Source organism: Ambystoma mexicanum, chromosome 6p, assembly GCF_040938575.1.
Source record: "Ambystoma mexicanum isolate Mex_15411 chromosome 6p, UKY_AmexF1_1, whole genome shotgun sequence".
Lineage (NCBI taxonomy): Eukaryota > Metazoa > Chordata > Amphibia > Caudata > Ambystomatidae > Ambystoma > Ambystoma mexicanum.
The window spans coordinates 1,209,999,735-1,210,019,284 of record NC_090935.1 but is presented as its reverse complement, the minus strand read 5'-3'; the positions used below and the strand labels follow the sequence as shown (position 1 = coordinate 1,210,019,284).

The 19,550-nt window shown below is 42.2% G+C and overlaps 1 protein-coding gene across 1 annotated transcript in view; it reads right to left on the bottom strand.

Moving 5' to 3' along the window:
- SLC28A3 (solute carrier family 28 member 3) overlaps positions 1–19,550 on the bottom strand; it is a 666,148-nt gene that overhangs the window by 135,508 nt on the left and 511,090 nt on the right. Inside the window, exons 10-11 of the mRNA XM_069625863.1 lie at positions 2,900–2,980; positions 545–670 (exon numbers count right to left, since the gene is read on the bottom strand). Coding sequence (XP_069481964.1) covers positions 545–670; positions 2,900–2,980 — 207 coding nt within the window. The remainder of the gene's footprint in view (positions 1–544; positions 671–2,899; positions 2,981–19,550) is intronic.

Sequence of the window (19,550 nt, the reverse complement as noted above, 5' to 3'; positions counted from 1 at the left end):
CCATTGAGGGTGCGATTCAAGGCACTTTTTATGGTATGGAAAGCTATAAAAAGACAAGGGGTGCAATTTGTGCAAGACTAATTCATATTGGCGCATCCTACTTGCCAAGTAAGGTTGTCTAATGAGCTACTGACTTATTTTACAGTGAACAAGAGGACATGCTCTGGAGGCAGCAACTTTAGATATTTTGCGTCGTGCGCTGGAACGCTCAACCTTTAACGCCAAAGAAAATTGATCCGTTGGAATCTTCAAGCATCATCTTAAAATGACCTCTCTTCTCTGCTTGTTTTCTCTAACTCGTAGAATGTATCTCTTTTCAGTATAAGGAGGATATCATGCTGCAAGTTGGTGTAGTGTTGCTTAGCACTAAGAGGTGGCTTGGTATGTCATAGTTTATAAATGACTTAACATAACATAACAACAGTTTGTTCTTTCAACATCCATGATATCAACATCCGTTGGACACTATGCAAGAATCCTGTTTACCTTTTGACAGAGAAGGAAAATAGTGACAAAATCACAGACATATGTTTTATGGTCTTACCCCAAAGGAAATGTATGCGCCCAGGACACTTCCGGCAATGGAGGCGAACCCTGACACCATGATTGAATGTATCTCCGCCTTCGTGAGATATTCTAGGTATGGACGAATCAGAAGAGGCGACTCTGTCTGAAATGAAAGAGCATGCGTCACTGGGTGTGTTTGTATAACAGGAAGGTGCGCTGAAGAGAAATCGCAATTAGGACATTTCTCCTTCCAGCGCATGCGCACCACCACCTACCCAATCATTAACCAATAGCCATGCATTTGTTGCAAGGCGATAACACTAGGAAATGTCCCCTTTGCCGTTCTTTAGCTATTGATTTCTGGTGGTTGGCCAAAAAACGCCATGCCCACTAGTGGCAAGAACATGGCATCTTTTTTGTGATGAATATTACATTGCAATGAGCAGTGAGGATATTACCGCCACACCATTACAACCACGCCAATTCCTCTACATCAAGTGTTAATGCTTCTTGGCCACTAAGGACTGAAAGGCTTTCGAGCTTTGTCTCCAACGTGCAGTGTTTACAGTTAATTCTTAAGGCTTACTTACAAAAGCTACCCTAAGAAGCCATTTTCTTTCATTGCACAGGTATTTGGGCATCTAAATATTTGGTTAAAAAATGTTTCTAAACATCACAGAAGAAGTGAGGTTCATTTGTATATTGAAAGTTTTTTGGAAAGATGACAACGACCCTGGAGGCTGTAGCTCAATGACCACAGCATAATTTGTGAGCCATTTATGAACTTAAAATTTAATTAAACCTGACTGGCAATGCACCCTCATCCAGGGCTTTAGATATTTAGCTAACAGATTTTGGTTTTGAGTTGAAAAACCACACTGTTGCCATCTCTCAAGTGAAAAAACTACAAAACAAAATGGCTGCCATGCGCAAAGACAGAAGGGACCTACTCTTAGGCCCTCATTACAACCTTGGCGGAGGACCATGATGCTATTAGCACCATGGTCCATGCCGCTAAGGTTACGATTCCGCCATGGTGGATGGCGGAATTACCGCCCCATTCCAAGGTGAGTGGGGCGGTAATTCCCCATTCACCATTTGCCCTTCCCCATTCCCATTTTTGCCCCCATAGGGCATAATGGAAATGGGGAAGGCGCTAATTACGGCACCGTAAATTACTGTGCCGTAATTAGCTCCAAAGTCCCTTTGCGGGTTGGATTTTTAACGCCTGCTAAAAGCAGTCATTAAACACCAACCCGCAAAGGAACACTTGTAATCAGGCGTTAAGGGTTAACGGCGCCAACGGTGCCGTTAAACCCTTAACGCCTGAGTTGTAATGACGGCCTTAGTCTCTTCTCCCTTTCGGCCCTGTTCGGAACAAGGAAGGTGAGCGGACGTAGTGAGAAGCCGCCTGGAGGTGAGGTATGTTTCTGCATGGGGTGGGGGATGTGAGATGGGGAGGTATTGCCTGAGAAAAACGAATCCAAAAATGCAGAGGCCAAAAACAACTAATATTTTGTGCCCAAAAAATGCGGGATTTTCCCACATTTTTCAAATAAATAGATGGAGGTTGGTTTCGGCAATACATTAAGGTGGCAGTATGTAGGCGGTCTCCCCCCTGCATTTAAAAAAGAAAATGCACAAAAACGTTCAAACACATTGGGTATCTGAGTCACAAAATTCGGTGTTTTTGGCCTCTGTAGTTTTATTTGGTATTTCAACATAGATCCAGATCGGGATAAGGTTGAAGGGGGAAGAGGGGATTTGGTTTGACTAGAGGCCAAAGCACTGGGAGTTGAATGTGGTATTCCCTGAATGGCTGGGAAATCGCATGACGTCACATAACAGGTGCTACAAGCATTTGGAGAACTCCTCCATCAAGTTGCTCCTCTTTGCAGTAGCATGAACACTAAGTTGTTTTGTGTTTGAGGAACAGCTTTTTTTTGCACAGATGTAGCAAGTACATGCACTGTTGCACATTAGGACCATACGCGACTCATACTCTGCGACACTGCTTCGGTATTCACGATAAACCTGATGTCTTGTTATGGATGCTCAGTTAATTGGTTGACGTGTCCGGAGAAAAATACAAGAAATGTCAGTGCAACCCAGAGTGCAGTCTTTCTATTAGTCATGGCCTTGCCAATTCGGTTTAATAGTGTGTTCAGTGAGAAAATATATCACCACATTGTGAAAAGTTGAACGACGCTCTATTGTAGTTGGGTAAACGAGAAGCAACGCTGCTCTATGTCGCCCCCTAGATACCAATGATGGAACTGTAAGGAGAGTGCTCAAATGAGCAATGTTCTACCAATATAACAGTGAACCATGTGTAATCCATGGAGACAACAGTGAGTGCAACAGCACGGTAAACACATACTCCATGACTTACCTGTCCCACAAATATGTTGCCTGCAGCGACAAGCGATTCAGTCGGCGACGATCCCATGGTGACTTGCATTAACCATCCAACCTTAGAAAAATATGAACAGAAGTGAGCTATAGCTTTCACTCTCACATCCTGAAGAGCCATAGGCGACATCAGACCTGTGTGGTGAACAAAGGCAAGGTGACCCCCTGCCCCCCACATTTGTAACTGTAGAGGAGCAGAGGAATGGACTAGGTTGGCAATAACAAGGGATGCCAAGGTGATACGGCTTCATACATTTTAAGGTAGCTCAGGGAGTGTAGCACTTCCCCGAGACATCTGCATGCAACATGCATCCATAGGTTGGGATTCTGACGCAACCATCCCAGCAAGCTATCCTGCCTAGCAACACTAAACTGTGTAATAATAACACCTATCATTAAATCGTTTGGCCTTCCTTGTGACTTTGCCGTATATTCGAATGGGCATAATCCGTGTGATTAGTACCATTAGCCCATGTGGCATTTCTGGAAGTCTGCTTCAATATGAAAAATCTGCTAGGATGGCATCAAAGGATGAAGACTTTCTGAAATGGGTCACGCTGTATTTCTGGAAATCTATGTGCAATATTTTTCAAATAGGTTTAAAGATTGAATTTCGAAAATGAAAGTTAGAAAATACACCTGGTTTCTTGTGCTCTTATGTAGCAAGGATGTAACCTAGCAGCAAGGGGGAGTTGCCCCTTTTTGGTAAGCCTGCTTTGCATATGGCCTTTCCCCTTCTGTCATGGCCCGGACGGCTGAGCAAAAATGGTTTGGACGGTTGCCTAGGGCAGTGCCAATGGTTATGAATCAGTCCAAACCTTCCGTCCATCACTCTTCAGCTTTGGATGCCTTGTAGACATACCCGCAAGGGCCCAAAGATCACAGTTAAGAAAACACCTCTTAGACAGGTTGCGTGTTATTAGTGTTTGATCATACTAGGGCTAGCAGATATTTGAGTATCTGCTGCAGAAGTGACTGTGCTGACTGTGCTTCAGTGCTGCCTCCCCTGAAGGTAGGTGATAACCCTACTTTAGTCTACTATTAACATTCTTGACCTCAGTTATTTTCTTTTTTCCACGCATCCCTTAGAAGCCATTAAAATGGCTAGGAGAAACTTAGGAACTGGCTCCAGTGATGCAAAAATGCCCTATAAACATACTCCTCACAAGGACATAGTGAAGCGTTGTATGGTGTCATATACATTTTATAATCACCTAACAGCACATGCAATACTATTCTGAACACCCATAACACCCCTATCACTAATAAAGAACTTAACAGCATAAGTCCAGACTCAGCAACAGACATACTGGGGCGAAGTACACCTGAATTAGGTCAATCCTATGGTGTACAGACCATAGAAACGTCTTCAGTCATGCAGGATGGTCCCAGAGCCCAGGAGGACCCCATTTTGAGCCCTTTATCATATCATGCTTATGATATTAATAAAAGGGTTCCTACTCCGCATTGACTTAACACAGATGGTATACAAATTGCATTATTAAACACTCATTCGATTGTTAAACACGTCACAGAGGTGGCAGACTTGATCGTGAGCCTAGACCTTGACATTTTTTGTCTAACTGTAACTTGGCTCAATGATAGCACTAATCATACCTCCCTCCTTGCCATACTCTCAGGACATAGCATCATTAGAACAGACCGCTTGCAAGACAAAGGCGGTGGTACCGCTATTATCCTGAGAAATGTGTTTAATGTGCATACATACACTATCTACTTTAGACAATAGTGAATATACTCTAATTAAATTTAGCACTGACCACAACACAACTATTATCATTCTTGTTCTCTACCGACCACCGATGAACACACCATTATTTGATGAACAACTTCCTACGTTATTAGGAGATGTTATTAAGACGTTGTCATTCACATTAATTATAGACGATTTCAACCTTTGGGCTTATCATAAGAATGGTCCAAAAGCAGATTCCGTTCTTACTGATCTCCAGGCATTCGGGATTGCCCAGTTGGTTAAGAACCCTACATATAAAGAGGGACATGAAGTGATATGATATATGGCATTTTTAACGTGCCTATACACAAGTGTTTGAAGGTGCGATGTTCTAGACTGGGTACTAACCTATACTTTTTTTACTACTCTCCTGGTTGTCTCCACTAGTCCTTGGACAGATCACTTCCTGACAACTTTTTCACGTTTACTTCTACAAAATTGAAACAAAAAAATAGCTAGCCAAGGACAGAATCTAAAATAAGAAACACACTTGCAGGGTCTGCCCGGAAGACTTTGCAGACCTAGCCTGTCTATTGATAAAAAAATCTTGTCCCGACCAATGACGCGTGTATCCACGTAGAACAATTTCTAAAAATAACTTCCTCAGTTATAGATACTTTGGCACCTACCACTACAAAAAAGATTTAAACAGAGACCTTTGGCAAAACTTAGTTCTCTAAGGACATAACAGAATTTAGAAGGAAAAAAAGGCAGTGTTAGAGGACATGGCGCAAATGACCTTGTCAGGAGAATCGTGCTTTATATCGTGCTGCTGCAGCAAAATATAAAAACTCAATTGTTACAATGAAAATAAATCATTTTGAAAATAGGATCCTTACAGCGAAATCAAGCCAAAGAGAACTGTTCTCTGTTCTCAAGGATTTTGAGGGAAAATTAGCACCCACCCTGTTATAGAAAAAAGCGACATACGGTGTACTGAAATTCAGCATGGCTTCACGACTAAAAGGAACTCTCATTGGTTGTATACGAATTGTTCGAATGTCAATTGTTCGAATAACAATTGACCTTCTGCACAATTCACCGAATTTAAACGGTCAATTAGGATATATATGCGGGGGAAACCCTCCACAGCCCCCACACAATCCAACCCCTCCCAATCCCCTTATATTATTATTACACCAACCCAACCCATAATATATATTAAAATTACCATACGGTCAATTGTGCAGAAGGTCAATTAGGACCCCTATTATTCGAACAATTGTGTCATTCGAACAATTGTAAACGAACAATTCGGGTAATACCCTCTCATCGAGCTACCATTGAAGCACACCACATAAATTCATCTCATACGGGAATCAATGTGTTCAATAATTTGAAGTGCCCAAATACACATCCTAATTTATCTCTAGTTCTGCTTCAAACATATATCTGAGGACGACCATTTTAAATATCGTCAAAAGTTTGAAGTCTTCTGTTTGTATTGGCGATGTGTGCACAGCCAGCATAATTCAGAATGCTATTGGCTGTCTGGCCCCCTCATGTTACTACGATTACACATTCCTCATTTGCCTCATCAGTGGTTCCCCTCATTCTTAAAGATGTATGGATTACACCTATCCTGAAAAAGGAAACCCTATACCCTGGGGTAGTGGGCAACTACCACCCTATTATCAGCGTCCCGTTTTTATAAAAAATTCTGGATAGGGCGGCATACCTGCAGCTTCAGAACCATATGAACAAATATGGCCTTTTAGGTAAGATGCAATCAGGTTTCCGTGCTATGCATGGCACAGAAACCGCTATGCTTGATTTAAGAACAAACCTGGTCAACACTGTGGACTCTGGTATGGTGGCCTTATTAATGCTTCTCAACCTCTCGGTAGCATTTGATCATTTTGATCATACCTTGCTCCTCGAGAGGTTGGAAAAAATTGCAAATTGTTCCAAGCATGCTCTATTCTGGGTGGTATCTTTCTTGAGGCCAAGGATGGCTAGAGTGGCGTCTGAGGGTTTTCAGGCACCTCTGGAATTATTGACTTGTGGAGTTCCACAAAGGGCATGTCTCTCTCCGTCTTTGTTCAATCTGTACACCCGCCCACTCTTTGACCTCCTGGGCAGTGTCGGCATTAAATATACCAACTATGCCAACGACACCCAGGTGGTCTTTGAGCTGATGGGTGACTATGAGATGGACACATGGTTAATTAATCAAACATACATGATTCAGGGATGGATGAACACCAAACCCCTGTCTTTAAATAGCAGCAAGACCGAATTCATGTTGGTAGGCTCCAGTCAACGTTTGAGAAAGTTAGAGGCTAGGTACAGCCAATTTGAAATAGCTGATTGTGTCATTCATGTGAGCCCTTGGGTGAAAACGCTTGAAGTACATTTGGACTCAAACCTAACATGAACAGATATGTGATGCATATCAAAGCCTCACAACGAAATTAATTGGGCAGATCAAACCTTGCCTATCACCTGCCCACTTATCTATGGTGGCCACAGCCCTTGTGAACTCGAGAATAGACTATTGTAATTGTCTCCTCGTAGCCACCTCCATAAGTCACTTGAAGATGCTACAGGTGGCCCAAAATGGGGCCGTTAGAGCGGTATGTGGACTGTCAAGAACTGACCATGTTACTCAGGCCCGGAGATCTTTTCATCGGTTGCCGGTCCACCGTTGCATCTCTTACAAAATGCTAATATTAGCAAATAAATGTCTGGCAGGGAAGCATCTATATACCTGATGAAGAGGCTATAGAAGGCACCGGCCACATGTTCTCTTTGCTCAAATGGCCTTGATAAATTACATCAGCCAAGACACAAACGTAAGAAAGAAAAACGAGAACTATCCCAGGCCTCTTAAAAAAGCTATTAAGACCTTTCTTTTTAACTCCAAAGATTAGACTCTTTTTCTTGGATCTTCTGAATAACCCAGATTATCTGATGCTTACATACCTGTGACCCCGACTACCCGCTTTTATGTTTGTGCGTTCTGTCTCCTGTTATTTGTGCACACTGAGGCATGTTGTTCTCTATAAAACTACTTAATAATAATAATAATAATAATAATAATCATTATTATTATTATTATTATTATTATTATTGTTTCACTACGTTTCAGGTGAGAGAACCAAATTGATACAGAGAAAATTAAGGGCTCAGCTCTGACAGTTAAAGAGCTTTAGTTCGAAACTGTGACGTTTGGGTTAAAGCGCCAACGTTTGAACATACAATGCTGAAATGTAAAGTCCAATATTACACCTTTTAAAATACTTTGCATTGCAATGCCTTTAAGTTAAAAACATTTAAGTTTGAAAATATTTATTTTTTTGGCTGCATTTATTTGTTCATGTTATGTTTTGAGTGCTTTTCCTTTTGCTGCCTTCCCGACACACCCACGTCTTATCCTCTCTCCTTACCCCTGATTAATGCTCTCCATCTTTAAGTCGTGTTTTACTGTTACATTGCAGCAGAGGGACATCCCTGGTTGCCCTGATTTTGCCATGCAGACCATACTTCCTCCAAACCTGCGCGTCCTTCTGCCCTTTGTTAAAAATTGTGTTTCTTTTAATATTGACATGACTCGACACCACTCAATTTTCCCCTGAACCACAATGCCTTTACCCTAATTATTTGTAATGATTGCTTAAGTATTTCAAACCCTTTCCCACATTTTTGTTTTCAAACTTTTGTATATGCTAGCATGTTTAAGACTATAATCTTTAAAACCTTTACAATCTACCGATGGAAATTGATTCTACGTAGTTAATACCACGACTGTCATAATGTATTTAAATCCACAAAAGGGTGAATTGTGCATTATATGTCCTCCTTTATAGAGGACATCGCATCACTCATAACCATAGACACCAAACCCAACTCTCAAACGATTTTACTTGGAGACCTTAATCTTGGTTTCAATGACCCTAAAGACACTAACGCCCATGACCTAGCTAACACCCTATCGGATTTGGGTCACACGCACATTATTCACGAGCCCACTCACATCAAAGGCAGAACACTGGACTGGATCACTCACCTCAACTGCCCTATTGACCTCCTATCCAATGACCCATGCATTTGGTCTGATCATCACATAATAACCTTCTCTATCAAAGCCAATACACCTCACCCGGCGCCAATCATTGCCCCAGCTACCAGCACGAGAAATAAGAAAGATATCACACCTGACAAACTCTTACCCATACTACTCCCCATCCTGAACAATATCGACCCAGAGGTCGACCCTACAGTCCTAGTGGACATCTACAACCAGGCTATACTTAAAGCACTGAACACCATTGCCCCACTAAAATTGCGGAAACCCAAACCACAGCGTCACCTCAACACTTGGTTCACGCCACAACTAATAGAATTACGTAAAGCTAAGAGAACCGCAGAGTCACATTGGAAGAAACATCCCACAGTCTCCAATAAGACTGAACTAACCCTTGCCTCCGCTAGTTACAAAGAAGCTATCTTTATTGCTAAAAAGGACACATATAACAAAAGGATTACACAAGCGGAATCCAACACAAAGGAACTCTTCAAGATTTTGAAAGAACTTGAATCCCCATTGCCCCCATAGACAAATGTGTTACAGATGTACTATGGTGTAGTAATATTCAGAAGGCCTTATTAGATAAAATAGCTCGCCTACAATCTAAAATCAACGTAAAAAAATCCCTGCTACTTGCTGATCCGGACTACAAACAATTACCTAACAAATCACCTACCTTCAAATCAACTTGTAAACCTTTCAGCTTCTCACCCCTCTCAATCTGGGAAGTAGAAAACATCATCAGGAAACTTAAGCCTTCAAATTGCCAAGGTGATGCCTGCCCTGCCCCGATCATCAAAGCTGCTGCGCACGACCTGGCACCATTCATAACCAACCTCATCAATGCCTCCTTCAAAACGGGAGTAGTGCCTGATAACCTAAAAGATGCGTGGGTCATCCCACTCCTAAAAAAACCTACTCTTGATCCAGCCAACCCGTCTAACTATAGACCGATAACAACTGTACCTTTCTTATTAAAAATATTGGATAGAGCAGCCTACTTACAAATACAGGCCTACTTAGAATCAAACAATCTCCTAGGACTTAGGCAGTCAGGTTTCCGACCAAGACACGGTACGGAAACTGCATTAATAGATCTCACTACCCAGATCCAAATCCTGAAAGACAATGGTAAACTTGCACTCCTCTTATTGCTTGATCTGTCAGCAGCTTTTGACCTGGTCAACCATCAAACACTCTGCCACCACTTGAAAACTGCAGCACACTTCTCAGACGCAGCCACAGCCTGGATCAGCTCCTTCTTGGAGAATAGAACCATGAGGGTCTTCTCTCCCACTGATTCTGCTGAACCCTCTCCAGTACCCTGCGGAGTCCCGCAAGGCTCTTGCGTGTCCCCGACACTCTATAATATATTCACAAAGCCTCTCTTTGATATCCTTGACTATCTGGGTGTCACGTATACCAATTACGCGGACGACACCCAGATACTCATTCCTATCTCGGGGAACTATGAAACAGACAGCAAAACCCTTAATAAAATCTACTCAGTAATTCAAGCTTGGATGGCACTTCACGGACTATGTCTTAATGACGAAAAAAACGAGTTGATCATGCTTGGCACTCACGCCAAACTCAAAAAGCTCAATCCTGCATTTAACTCCTTCACCATTGATGGCAATCTCATCCCCGTGTCAAATAACACTAAAACCCTTGGGGTCTACATCGATGCCACCTTATCCTTGTCCAAACAAACTAATGCAGTAGCATCATCAGCCGCTTACACCTGTAAGTTGATCACTGCATGTAGGCCATTCATCTCCTCACCCAATTGCATTACTCTTGCCAGAGCATTAGTCCTTTCCAAGATAGACTATTGTAATGCCCTTTACTTAGGCACTAGCTACAAGAATATCAACAAACTACAAGTAATTCAAAATAATGCCATTAGAGCTGCCCTCAACATCCCCAAAAAAACGCACATTTCGGAGACCAGACGCAAGCTACACTGGCTTCCAGTCAAGCACAGAATATCCCTTAAAACTCTTGCCCTCACACATAAAGCCAGGGCCAACCTTGCACCAGCCTACCTCACCAACCAACTTACACCTCACACTTCATCAAGACCACTTAGAGCAGCACAAGCTAACACTATGTCCATACCGAGATTTAAACTTCACAACTCGGGCGGTGCTAGCTTCCCTGTACAAGCCTCCAAATTATGGAACACAATACCTGCACTTTTGCGAGCAGAACCGTCATTTAACCTATTTAAACATAACACTAAACGCTGGCTTCACAACATGGACTCTATGACAGCCTAACTGCCTGAACCTAGTATGATCAACTGTCACTATACACTTGGGTAATTAATATAATTATACTAGACTATGTATATATGCATCTGCATGACTAAGTTTGTACCCACTTGTAACTGCAATGTAACGTAACCCTATTGAATGCCTTCAACTGCAATTGTAACCAGATCTAACTTATGCGCCCGTATGCCCTTGGGCCTGGCTGCGCGTTATAAATAAAATAAATACAAATACAAATACAAATATTGGAATAGCAGAGAGAGATAACCATATTTTTACACCCTTTGATTGTCCACAACAAAAACCTTTTTTGCAGCATTGACAGGAAGTGGCTGAGCTTCCCTTAAGTATAGGAAAAAAACGTTCTTTTTAGAGGAGTTTTTAAATGTTTGCCCTCCACCTACAAGGTAGAGTTAAACATTGAAGTTACAACATGAGCTATTTGATCTCATGAACAGCGGTATTGGTATTTTGTATTGTATTGGAACATATAGAGTCTTGCACTAAAGAACTGTACAAAGAATAGGTGAGAATGCCAGGGAATGAATCCACAGACAAGGAGACATTAGGTGCGTGTTAATAAACGGGTTTTCAAGTGGGTACGAAAGATGCGAAGGGAAGTGGAGGAGCAAACAGTGTGAGGAAGAGAGTAGCAAAACTTGGGGGCGAATAAAGATAATTAGCAGAGACGAGAGGTAGCAGAAGGAGGTTTGGGAACTGATAGTAGGTGTAATGATTCAGACTGAAGCCAGCAGGAATAAGACTAGAAAGTAATTAGGGCTGAGTGTTCGGGCGGAGGGGCAAGGGCAGGAAGATATTAGAACACAATATTGATAAAATGATGACGAACACGAGAGTCAAAAGAGAGGAGGCAGTGTGAGGCAAGAGAAGCAGAAGGAGGAGCACGAGGGGCTAGAGAAAACAGCGATTGAATGGAAGCATTATTGACTGAACGGAGGGGAGCACGTTGGGAAGCAGGGAGGCCAATAAGAAGGACAGAACCGTAGTCAAGGGGAGAAAAGATGAGAGAAGTGATGAGAAGTTTAGCAGCACGCAAAGAAAGGCACAAGCGCAGCAAATATCATAAGGCAGGGATGTATTAGATGCCAGCCGTTTTGGAATTATGTGTAGAAAAAGAGAGGGAGAGAGCCGAAGTGGAAAACGGAAGGAGGGAAAGGGTAAAGAGGAGGCAGTGGTAGGGTACGGAGAGATAAGAGACGCAGGAAAGAACAGGACTTCCGTTTTAGTTGCATTAAGATGGAGAAGGTGTTGGTGCATCCGTATCTGGACAGCTGAAAGACGGGCAGAGGCAGAGGCATTGCAGTGGAGAGAATCGGTGAAAGAGGAGAAGGCCAGGAAGATTTGAGAGTCATCGCCATAAATGTGACAGGATAGTTGAAGGAATGGACAAGTTGAGATAAAGCAGTGTACCCAGAGCGGAACCCCAGGGAACGCTGAATTGAAGGGGGCAGGCAAAAAAGATTTGGTCGGCCAAGAAGACAGAAAAAGTTATTATTGCTTGCGCTGTTTCTATGAAATACCAGATGCAGTAATTCCCCCATGCCCATTATCAGCTGGTTGTCAACAAAAGGCAATATTTACAAATAGCACCGGTTTCTACGTTACTGCCATATTAATAATGAGGGCCTCGGAAGCGGGAGGAATATAACATGAAGGGCTACAAAGAAACGTTGGCAAGGAGGCATTTCATTCCGACCTTATTATGAAAGGGTTCGAGCTCTTTGTGATGTGCCACTAGCTCTAAGATGTGATCTTGAGTATGAGTCTGGCATGAGAAAAGAAACCCTAGACATGTCATCTAAACCCCAATGACATCAAGTCACAAGTCTAGTAAAGCAAATAATCTCCAAGCCTCATGCGCTCTACTCAACAAGAATCCTGGTACTTGCATTCAAATTCCTCTTTTTCACCAAAACATTCAATTTATCAAATATTGTGAACTAATTCCATTCCAGTTGGTAAATAATTTCAGATGACAATAGTGTCACAAGAACTTCGAGAAATGAAAAATGATTTACTTCATCTGGTGATACATAGAAAGCAATACAACATAATTCATGATGATTTCACTTCCATAAATCAAACTGTATAGTCACTTCCTGGCCCTTGATACAAATGATTAGACAATAATTACATAGTTGATCATGTTTATAACTTTAATGTTCATCTTTCCAGACCACTTCTTAACCTGACCACTATTTAGCCAATGCAGGTTTCACCCATGCTGTGCTTCCTCAAGGCAATTGCAATTGTAGCAGTGTCTGATCTTGATATAGCATACATCTGTTGCTTTTCAGCCTCTTGCTAGAGGTATTATGTCCTATTCTGCATGATAGATTCATTTAATGATTCGCGGTTTAGCAATTATTTGCTGTTTGGCAGTCTTTTGCTGAATATATTTGATCCTATTTAGCTTGTTGCCTTTTTTAATAGTTCCTGGATTCTGTAAATGTTGCAATCTGTTGGTGTGGATGTAGAAACGTAATGTATACTGTGGCCTTCATAGTGGAAAAGCTGCTCCAGGTCTCGTATTTGTTAGGTTAAAAATAATTAAGGAAATGTGGTTTACCCCATTTCCGTGGCAAATGTCTGTTTCACGATGTACTGGAAAGGCCCAGCAAGGGTGAAACACGCGTTGGCTAAACAGTGGTCAGGATAAGAAGTGGTCCAGAAATATGAACATTCAAGCTATAACCATGAACAACCACGTCATTTTTGTCTACTCATGTGTATCAAGGTACAGTATCTGATTAATGGAAGTGAAATCATCATGAATTATATTTTATTGTTTTCTATGTGTCACCAGATGAAGTAAAGAATGTTTGTTTTTTGGCAGATCATGTGACATTATGTTCATATGGAGTTATTTAATAATTGGAATGGAAGTAGATCACAATATTTAATAGATTGAATGTTTTGGTCAAAAGCAGGAATACAAGGATTCTTGTTGCGTGGAGCACATGAGGCTTGGAGATTATTTATTTTACTCATTTTAACCTTAGCCACGCCATAAATGTGGTAGTGACACATTTTAAATATTCCCTTGCTGCTCTTACTCTTTTAATTGAAAGACGGCTAAACATGTAAACACACTACACCATCCATCTTTTCTGCTCCCTGTTTCATTGTTAAGAATCCCCTGCAGTGTTGCAGCATCACACTGATGCCAAAGGACTGGTGCATGTCAAAACCTGGGAGTTGTGGCTGCTGGTAAGGGAGGAGGGGGGTTCATTTCGGGCTGTTTGACAAGAGTTTGGGGCTTGTGGGAGAAGCAGGGTAGATCTCTGGGTGAATTGAGTTGGGATTATTGTCCTTGCCCTGCCCAATACCTTGGTGTACTCCGGATGAATGCCTTACCCTGCTTCGACAGGCACACGTTGCAGCAGAAAACTGAGCAAAGCGCCTGAGAATGTCACACTAAGGTTTGCAGCATCTCTCAGCCTGCTACCCAACATACTAAGGAAGGTGAAATGGGTGATTGCTGTCTTCAAATGTTATGCTGCCCTTCCACTGAACCTAAAGTTCTTTCCTAATCTGCCAACTCGCAGATGCTTGTTTTGATATCCATGTGTTACAATGTGTCTGTGAAAGAGGGAGAGATAGAGGCAGAGAGGGTGAGAGGTGGCAGTGCGAGCTAGAGAAATGGGACCTGTCTGCAAATGGCCATGTGTAGGAGTTCAGGGATGGAGGTTGTTTGGCCTTGCAAGTCCTACTTCGATCTTCCCCCGACTAACTGACTCCCTTCTGGGATCTCCTACCACCTTATACTACACACACAACCCCCCACAGAAGGCCACCACAGACCTCGCTGTTAGCACATCAACACTAACTGAGCCACGACTTCACTCTCCTAACTTCACTCTTCTATTTCACCCTGTTGCACTCTCTCACATCAGCAAGTACCCAGACCCAAAGCGCTGTAGTCTATCAGATCTTGGACTCTGCCCTATAGATAACATACTCCAAAGTTTCTTACGCCAACCCCATAGAGAGCAGATTGGCTCACAGGAACTAGGTACTTTTCTCCTGCACCCATCACACCACAGCTTTTGCTTCTGCCTTTACCAGTGCCCCGTTAATTAACCCCACGCACTGGAATGGGGGTGCCCAACAAGCTTCAGAATAAAACCTTTCTTTCGGAAGTCAGAGAGTATTCCCTTTGACTTCTTAAAAAATGATTTCTTTCTGCAGTCAGATAATTTCTGTGCATGCTCTGACTTCAGAAAGAAATTAAATAATATATTTCTGAAGTCACAGCGTATGCACTCAGACTTCAAAAAGAAACATCCAATTTCTCCACTGTGTATGACAGAACCCAGAAAGCTCTCCCTGCTTGCTGGTTCTTGTCTGTGTGGTGCAGACTGGAGCACGAAGCCGGCTGCCGTAGCAGAGCAGGATGCTTTACTGGGGGAAGACAGATTTGATCTCGGAGCAGGTAAGAAAAATAAAATGTAAGTGTGTGTGTGTGCATGCAAGCTGCAGGTTTGATTTATCTATGTGTGTTATATATTATGTAATGTGCTTGTAAATGAAAGAGTGTATGTTGATGGATGGCTGCGCGTGTGAATGAGCAAGTGAATAGCGTGTGAATGGGTGTGCGCATATGTTTGTGCTGGCCTGGTGCCAAGGAACTGATTTTGGCTAGTGGTGGTTGAGAGGCGGGGTGTGGAACTATGACATTGTTAAGTGAGAATTTCTCCATGATAAAACAAGTATGTTGTGTGCTATGTGTCTAGACTGGCGTTTTGGTGGAGCCAGTCTAGCCTTTTTGTACTGTGGCATGACATTTCTTTCTGGGCATTTATAATGAAGCAAGGATCATAAGTGTTATTTTCTGGACAGACTGGAATTTAGGTGCAGCCAGTCTATACATGTCTTACTGTGAAATGACAATTTTTTATGAAGCAGCTATGATTAAGGCGGCATAGTTTCAATTTTTATACTGAGTTTCACATATAAATACAGGCGGAAATCATTATGTTTCCTTTCTGTATTTAATGGTAAAAATGAAAAAGAGAGGAAATGTAGGTCTGTTGGTCAGTTTTTAAAATTGCCATTCATACCTTGCCGGACAATGTCTGTGCAATGTAACACAGTGAATATATTGCCCTTTGAAGCTGTTAAAATGGTTACAGTGTTGTTGCTCAGAGGAACAACAGCAAAAACCCAGCTGTGTGAGCATAACATTTAAGTTACCGAAGCGCTACATATTTAATTTCAATAAATGTGAGAAAATACTTATTATAGCTGTATAGGCACAGATAAAATGACCACAACATAAATATGGAACAATACAGATGGAAAAGGAGTAAAAATAAATAACCATACAACTGGGAGCCTTATCTATGATAAAACAATAATGATGTGTTATTACGTGGCAATAATGGCATTTCAATGCAGCCACTCTAGCTGTTTCTTGTTGTGGCATAGCATTTTATTCTGGGAACCTATGATGAAGTAAATACCATAACACCGGGAGCCTTATCTATGTTAAAGTAAGCATGATAAGTATTAGTAAGTGGTTAGACTGGCTTTTTGGTGCAGGCAGTTTGTACATGTGTTCTTATTGTTGCATGTCGTTTTAATGGCAAGGTCAACAGGAGTATGCTCCTATGTGGGTATACTGCTATATATATAGGTAGCATCAGCCTGGACATGTTTTCTTATAGTATCAATACTGCCATTATGTGCAAAGCAAGTCTGCGTATGTTCTTATAAGGGAGTACTGGCATATATTGGTGCAGCCATTATAGACATGTACGAGCACAACCACAATTAACTTGTTTTATACTGTGAAAGGCATCATGAAAATGTCTTAGGAAATGCTCCTGTGCAATACCCTACAAAACCAACAGCAAACTATGCGACTTTTTTATAAAGCTTGCCCTGGCTTTTGTACAGGCTGGTCTAATTGGCGACACCTTACTTTTTCGCTATTTATTTTATAGTATATTGCGTTATTTTTATGCCATTCCATAAAGTCTGTTGGCTGTCGTGTCTTGGTGAGTAAGGCGGTAGAAATCCAAAAAAACACACTTTAACTAGAACACCACAAATACTCATGAAGATCTGCACCAGTTAAATTTTGTCATCAATATTTAATGTTAGCAACAACAGCAACAACAGCAACAACAAGCCAACGCGTGCAACAGAATGCGAAGCAACAGGATCTAACCCTTGAAATTGAAACTAGAATCGACAAGTATAAGAAGACCAACGAGTTTTCTATTATGAGTTTATAGAATGAGATATGCCCTGATTTGAAAAAGGCGATTGTCGAAACACGTGTCAAAGGGCACACTTTGATGTTTTACTTTTTCTGTTCCATTAAATGTTGATGACAACATTTAACTGGCGCAGATCTACATGAGCATTTGTGTTGTTCTATGTGACTTTGTACCCAATGTATCACCAAGTGTGAGAAAACTCTTGAATCCTCCACCCCTGAACTTCCTTTGGTTGGTTTGGGATGCCTCACCATGTTCAGTCCCTCTAGCATATTTGTGGGCAATGTTTAAGCCCCTCCAATTAAAACATTCACAAGCCCTCCGTGGATGAGTGACTGGTGGGTGAATAGGTAGGAATGTGCACATGCATAGCTATGACCCAGGCAAGGAGCATTGGAGCATGGACATTTTCTTACACGTTTTACTGGTATTTTTGGGCAAAGTCAACTTGATGAATGTTATTACTTGGAGGAGGGTTTGGGGGTTGTGAGATTCATAGCACAATGGGGCAGGAAGATTGGAAATTTTCTTTCTGTGGCATAGCATGTTTTACTCATGTACGGGGCAGGCCAATATGATGTGTGTTGTTACATGTGGAGTGTGGGGCACGTGTGCAGTCAGCAAGTAAATGCTTTGTTACTATGGCATTGCATGTTTTACTGGTGTTAAGGTAAAAGTTAACATGGTGAGTGTTCTGACATGGCGGTGGGAGGCATTTGCGCAGCCAAACAAGGATGCATGGTGGTGTGGGGGTTGGGCAAGCATTTGTGCAGCAGCAATAACATATTTTCTTCCTGTGGCGGGAGATCTTTACCCGTATTAAGGGCAAGGCCAACAAGAGAATACTAGTACATGGGGATACTGGCATATATTGACAGAGCCATCCTGAACATGTTTTCTTATGGTATCATTACTGTGCATAATATTACTGGCCACACACAGAGTTGACTTGTACATTTGGGTTTCAGGGTTTAGGAGCCAGGCATAGCCCCATGTTACTACATTAGGTGAAGGATTTCAATTTTGATTAAAACACATACTTGCATCTTTCACCAGGTGTGCCCCTGCAGCAGCATGACCATCATGAGCCTTGCGAATGCCTGGTGGTCCAAGCCAGCACGATGTGTGGCATGGCCTGTGCTTTTGTTTACGAGCTCAATGTTACCCCTAACCCCCTCAGCATGGCTCACAGTGGGGCACCCGCATTTTGTGTTACACCACAGATTCCGTCCACTTTTTACTTACACAGCCAAGTGCAGCGAGGCCACCACTGGTGGCAGACAAATGCTATAAAAGCCCACTACATTACATGACGACAAATAATTTGAAATGTTAACAGGTGAAATTCTACATTTTAAAATAATGTATTCTAGCACAGTTTGCATTGCTTGATAAAATAATTGCCATCATTCAGTGTTAGACATTTTGCTCAGGAAGTGCCCTCCTTAAGCAATGGGGAGGAAAATAGCAGGTCTACAGCATTAAAAATAGTAACATTGTATTGTAAAATGGCATTACTGTGCCCCTAAAAGGTGTGAATGCCAAGACACACTGGTTTATGGAGGGAGACCGTCAATCCGAGCCACACCTTCACTGAAGCGCGCACACGTATCGGGCTTGGTGCATCCGCTAATGCAAAGGCCAGACCAGCTGGGCATTGATGGCAAATGGATCTCAGTAGGGTACCATGTGCTGATGCACTTGTGTATGATTCTGCCTTTGCACCTTATGTAGATCCTGAAACCCACCACACGCAAGGCTTGCGTCAAGCTCACACTAGACCCAATACCAGCTGGCAGCAAAATCTTAGGCTCATTCGATCCAAGAGCCATGAAGAGTCGGAGTCATTGCCTTCACGCAGGGACGGAATTGCCGCTGAGGCGACGGTGCATCGTCTACTGTTTGATCGAAAACCATCGCCAGAGAAAAAGATGGTTGGTTCCTCTAGTCCACAAATTTGGGATAGGGGATTTAATGAGCGCTTTTGCCCACTGCTCCAGGTATGATGTCATTTTTATACAGTGTGGTCTAGCTAAACTAATTCTTTCAGTACAGCAAAAGACACAATTCTTCTGTAGGCTATAGTGATATCATATGATAGGTTATTTATAACTCGTTTAATACCCAGAGGTTTCTGAGCGCGGACTCGAGGATTGAACCTCTGCTGCTCTGTGTCGCGTTTTGCTTCCAAGGGGAGCTATCCTCCCAAGACTATTGGGGTAGTGCTCTATGATAGTTAGGACAGTAGGATTCTGGGCCACACTTCCCTTTTTCATCCAGATTAACTTTCCTAGAGTTCTTAGGATTTCTCCACTGTTTGT